The sequence below is a fragment of the Apis dorsata genome, unplaced genomic scaffold, assembly GCF_000469605.1.
Source record: "Apis dorsata unplaced genomic scaffold, Apis dorsata 1.3 scaffold_185, whole genome shotgun sequence".
In the NCBI taxonomy this organism is placed as follows: domain Eukaryota; kingdom Metazoa; phylum Arthropoda; class Insecta; order Hymenoptera; family Apidae; genus Apis; species Apis dorsata.
In genome coordinates, this window is record NW_006263470.1 from 1 (window position 1) to 6,157 (window position 6,157).

Genomic DNA, 6,157 nt, shown 5'->3' on the forward strand with positions numbered 1-6,157 from the left:
ATATATATATATATATATATACTTAAAAACATATTATAAATAACATATTAAACATATTATACATAAAACTTAATATTTTTTAAGATAAAAATTTTGCGTAAGATTAATTATGTGCTAATGGTAATGAATTATTATAAATACAATGGATGGAAGTTTAAATATTAAAAACATAATGAACTAAACTCGAGTTATTTCATATTTAACAATCCATATGACTAATTCTTTTCATTTGTCTTTATAAATAATTATTTAAAAATTAATGTAAATTTAATGTGAAACGAAAAAAGCAACCAATTTTTCTTCTTTGAAATTTAAAATTCAAATTAAAAAATTTCTATTTAAACATTCAAATTTGAAAATTAAAATGATTCGATATTAATGCTTTTGACTATAAGTATTTTTAATAATAAATATTTTAATTAAAAAAAAAGCAATATTTAAAATTTAATGAAATATAATTTTTAATCGAGAAATGAATTTAAAAATATTACACTGCATTTTTTATTTAAATTTCTTATATATAATCTTAATCACTTCATATATATATATATATATATATTAATTTTACGTTCTAATTATAACTTGTCAAAATCTTTTCGTATTTTACATAATATTATTACATAAATTCAATTTTACATTGTTCAATATTGTATCATATACAACGTGAATATTCTTCTGTAATAGTTTAAAATAGAGAAGGAAATATTCAATTATATGATTATATACGTGATATAACTGGTGTTCGTATGAAAATTATTCAATTATGTAAAAAATCTGATAAAAAATATTATTGTATATAATAATTAGGAATTAAAATAAACAAAATTTGATCGTAAATAAATAAATTCCATTATATGTTAAAAATATGGTTCTTATTGAATAATTTTCTTGTATATGATAAACACCAAAAAATTTTTAATTCCTAAACAATGATGTATGAATTGCAAGATTATTTAATTTCACGTGCGAATAGTATTTCACATAGCATTAAATTCAGTAGTAATAAGAATTTAATTTATATAGTAGTATATTCTAAAATTCAAAAGAACATATGAATTCCTAATGACATGACTCATAATGTAGAAAATTCAATATGATTTTCTTGGTTAGATATATCAATGGATATAACAAAATGCTGTACGTAAAAGATTTCATTTTATAAAAATTATTATAAAATTGTTTTATTTAAGATTTATTTATGATTTATGATTATTTTTCATTATTTTTAATTTTTAACAATTTAGTTTTTAATTTATGATCATTGAATGTTACGTAACATTATAAAATATTAACATTTATTTTATAATGTAAAAAAATAATTCTTTACAATAATGTAAAGAATATTACATGTAACATTTAAATGGTATGTTACGAGCATAAAATTTCAAGGATATCTTAACTCAACTAAACCTTGAGTAAAACAAGCAATTTAGAGCAAAATTACATTCAGTTCCCTGTGACCTTGAAGAAATGACGCAGTTTCGTTATAAAGCATATAAACTATTCCGGACCAATATGCTAGTTAGGTAAGTTGGAATTGGAATGTGCTTTTTCATTTTTATAATACTACAGACCATTTCTTATTCTCATTTCAGTTTCGATCAATTATACAAACAAAATGTTAATAGTTAATTTGTCAGTAATGTCAATAGTTTAATTTATTATTATCAATAGATTCTTTGAAAAATATCTTAAATATTTATTTTTTCTATAAATTATTTATTTTTCTAATATTAAGCTAAAAAAAAAATTATCTACGATCTAAAAAACTCAATAAATAAAACAATATAAAGATCTTAATTAAATTCTAATTATAAACAATTTATTATTTTCAAATAAAAAAATCAATCAATCACTTACCATAAAAATAAAATTAAAAATAAAAAGCAAATATTTTATACACTCTGAAATACAATTCATTTTGATTTATTCAGTGCTTAATTCAATTATAAAGAATAAAACACGATAAATTAAAAAAGAGGAGAAACACTCGTTGCATGATCGAATGATATAAAAATCTAAGATCTAATCAAGATGAACGTGGAGCAATCACTAAAAACATGATGGTAGTGTGCCTATCGAAATACACGAAAAACATCTTATTCTATCTCTATTCTTTCATCTCACACTCATCATTCCCTGGCAATAGCTCATGCTTACGTCATTTATGAGGAAATGCAATTTCTTAACATAAATATTATTAATATAAAAGAGAAAAAGAAAAAGGAAATATATTTTCAAGAAATCAATCATAACCTTAAATCATATAAGATCGTGAAATCATGAGGAAACTAAGGATTTAATATAATTTTACAAGAATATATATAGAGTGTTTTCATTGATAATTTATTTTTTTCAAAAAAACTATCTTCTAAATTATTAAAAATATTATTATATAAAGTACCATATATAGTTTTTGTTTTTGAAATTTCATATTATTATTATTATAGTGATTTAAAAAATATTATAATCTTGAATGAATATTAAATTATTAAAAATAAATTAATAAAATTCATTTATAAATAACATAAAAATCTATAAATGTACTTTATAGATTTGAATACACTACAGTTTTAGTATAAATAAAATCACTATTATCAATTATTTAATAATTGAAAAAAATTTATATTTGTTCCATTTTTTACATTATGATTTTCTATTCATTATATAAGATAACAAATATTTTTTAGATTTTTTGTAAATTTTATATCAGTACTAATTAAGTTTATAATAATTTTTCATATTTACATTTAATGAAATTATTATTAAAATTATTTGTAGTTATAAAACAATTAATAATTAAATATTTATATAAATATATTTTTTAAAACTAATCTAGCAATTAGAATTCAAAAGTGTTAACGTTTTTCAATGAGTTATGTATTCGTAATGAGTTATTCTTATCGCATGACTCACAATTTACCACTTACATTGGCGTATATTTAAACAAACCTATGCGAAACTAATTCAGTGTTTGGGATTCACTCTTCATTTTTATCCTTTTATTTCAAATATATTTCATTATAATTAATAATTACAAATATATTAAATTTTATAGATGATTGGCGATATTGACAATGAAGGCATTGCAGGAATTTATTGCAATATACTTACATTTCGATAGTATATTTACACGAACAATCATATCTAATTGATAAGATTATGAATTCAAAGTGAAAATTATTATTTTTTTAAAATAAATATTGAAGTTTTTTTTAAATAAAAATATGATATTAAAATCGAAAAATTTACATAAAAGTAAATTCATATAAAATTTATGAAAAATCTAACATTGACTATCATTCTTTTCTTTTAACTATTAACAATTAAAAATATATAAATAAAATTTATTATTTAAAAGTCTCCTAAAAAAAGTTATCTAAAATTGATTTTGTCATAATATCAAACATAACATAAAAATTATTTATACATAATGAAAAACAAGCTAAATTTATCTTTAGTAAATTGTTAATTTCATAATGAGTTTTAGGATAATAACAGAAAAACTTATTATTTAATATTAAATGATTATATATAAAATTATAAAACATAAATTAAATATCATGCCTTAAGTAAATACAAATAAAAATATAATAAATAATTATTACTAACCGCGAAGATGAAATTAAATATGAAGAGTAGATATTTTATCATTCCCATTCCGCAACTCATCTTCGTAGTTATTCCAGTAACTTTTATTTCGAAAAAAAAATCCGAATAAATATCAAAAGTTCAAAGGAAAATATTCAACAGGTTAGGTTAGAGATGACATGAACAACACTGCAACACCGACGTCTCACGTTCAACTGATACTACAGTTGAAACGAGTCCAGTCATGAAGCGCAATAACGCCGCACCCGTCTTTATCTAGAAAGATTAAATATTTCTATATAAACTTCACGATTTGAAAATAATATTAATAAAATAAAATACGAAATATATTAAATTTTTCATTGAAAAATTCAATGAAATTTTGTAATTAATATTACATTTTGATTCGCTTTAATTGATCAACATCCGGTATAAGAAATTTTCCATGGCAATATTTTCCGTACTTACTATGATCGACTTGTTATATGTTATACATTGTAGATATAAGATTCCTATATAAATATTGAATTTAATTATAATTATTATATAAATATTTATTTTAATTGTAGGAAAATTTTACAAATTTGTATATAATAATATAATAATACTTATATTACTTATGTTAATATATATAATAAATATTAAATCAAACAAACGTCATTTATATTCTTATAACATAAATTTGATAATAAAAGATTTGTTTTCTCACATTAAAAATTAATAATATTTAATAAAATTTAATTTAATATAATTCTTTATTATTTATATTTAATTTTGAAATGTTTTCATTTAAGAAAATTATATTTTATATATTTTTTAGAATGGCACAATATTTTTGGCATTAATTATATTTTAGTATTGTTATATATATTATTAATATTTATGTAACATAAAAAGTTAATGCATATTCGATATAATCAAAACTTTGAAATGAATAAATACCATTATAAAATACTACGATTAAATTAAATTAAAGATGTATAATATGATACAAATATGAACGATTAAGAAAACATATATATTTTTTTTTTTAAATATAATAAAAGTATATTATTAAGTAATTAATATTTTAGAATATTTTGATTGTTGATTTAAAATATTGTCATTTGTTCCCAAATCTTTAGATGCTTGCGCAAATGATTGGGCAAGAGTTATTAATTTCTTTCTTCTTTTCATTCTTTCTCGACATGTTCTTTCGTAACATAACATACACGTCATGAAACATAGCTAAAAATAGGTACCATTAAATTTTTAATTTTATTTATAGTGATAATTAATTAGTAAATATTATTACCTGTAATAATACTGTAAACAATGCAAGCAAGAAAATATGAAGAAGAATTGATCTAATACGATTTATTATAACATATTGACAACCGCGTGCATACATTGTAATACATATTCCTTTACTATTGGTAGTATTTGTAAGTGACGATGTAACACAGCAAGACCAAGGAACTGCATCTTTGCTGAGATAATCAGTTGGACCATTTATTCCACAACAATGCAACTAAAGAAAAGCAAGTGTTTAGAAACGATTTTACATAATAAATTAATTTAATATACCTCTGAATGAATTTGATCCCAAAGAGCTGAATTCATATGACCTAAATCTGTATGATTTTCTGATATAGCGAGCTCGAACACATGTTTATGATGTGCAATTGCTAATAAATCTACTTGTTCGTGTCTGACAAGAGCCCAAATTCCAGCACTCATATTGATAATTATAACAGTCATTAAAGCCATAGAAAACTAAATGGAAAACTACATGTTTCTTTACCAAAAATAGATAAGGAAGAAATTGTATCAAAAAATATAAATCGATACAATGATCAGAAATATATAATATGTATATCCTAAAGATTACTTATATATTATTAAAAAAAATAATTAATGCAATTGATTACTTTATAATTTAAATAAACAATTTCTTACAATTATAACTTGACCTCTATTCGTAAAATCTACGAATTTCCAAATGCACCAAGCTATTAGACACGTTATCAAACTCATCACGAGAAGCATTATCGCTGGACCACATATATTACTAGGAGTGAAGAGTGAATATTCAAATAATTGCGATATAAAATAGCTAGCACAAACGCTTTCTATGATACTATATACCTACAGAGAATAGAAAGAAAAATTTATATTATTTATGCTATATAATGTATTTTCAATATATAATATATATATATTTTACATATGTAATATATATGATGATTGATTATATTTTGATGTTGCTCATAATAAGATTAAAGATTTTGAAATATAGAATGATAAAAAATTTCAAATTTTATGTAATAACATTTCACATAATTATAAATTTTCATATTAATGTTAGTTATTGTTTATTTTTTCATTCGAGAATATTTCCTATAAATTATATTTCGATTATTTAATAAGAGCTAACTATTTAATTATAAAATTATTTTATATCATAATATTATTTTAAAAAAGTGATAATCTTAATTAAATTTAATAAAAAATAGAATTTTTTAAACAAATCAACTATAATAGTAAACTATAAGTATATATATATATATATATATATATATATATA

The 6,157-nt window shown here is 20.0% G+C and overlaps 1 protein-coding gene and 1 long non-coding RNA gene across 2 annotated transcripts in view; both read right to left on the minus strand.

Annotated features, from left to right (window-relative positions):
* Positions 1–3,683: 3,683 nt before the first annotated feature.
* LOC116185449 lies at positions 3,684–4,184 on the minus strand. Its single transcript, XR_004150304.1, has 2 exons — positions 3,990–4,184; positions 3,684–3,867 (listed from the first exon to the last, which is right to left on the minus strand). It is a non-coding gene; the product is annotated as an uncharacterized LOC116185449 (long non-coding RNA).
* A 384-nt stretch (positions 4,185–4,568) lies between these two features.
* The window catches only part of LOC102676373 (tetraspanin-3-like), a 2,428-nt gene continuing 839 nt past the window's right edge, over positions 4,569–6,157 (minus strand). The window contains exons 2-5 of the mRNA XM_006614434.2: positions 5,530–5,718; positions 5,158–5,346; positions 4,886–5,101; positions 4,569–4,818 (exon numbers count right to left, since the gene is read on the minus strand). Of these exons, the coding sequence (XP_006614497.1) occupies positions 4,645–4,818; positions 4,886–5,101; positions 5,158–5,346; positions 5,530–5,718 (768 nt within the window). The 3' untranslated portion in view covers positions 4,569–4,644. The remainder of the gene's footprint in view (positions 4,819–4,885; positions 5,102–5,157; positions 5,347–5,529; positions 5,719–6,157) is intronic.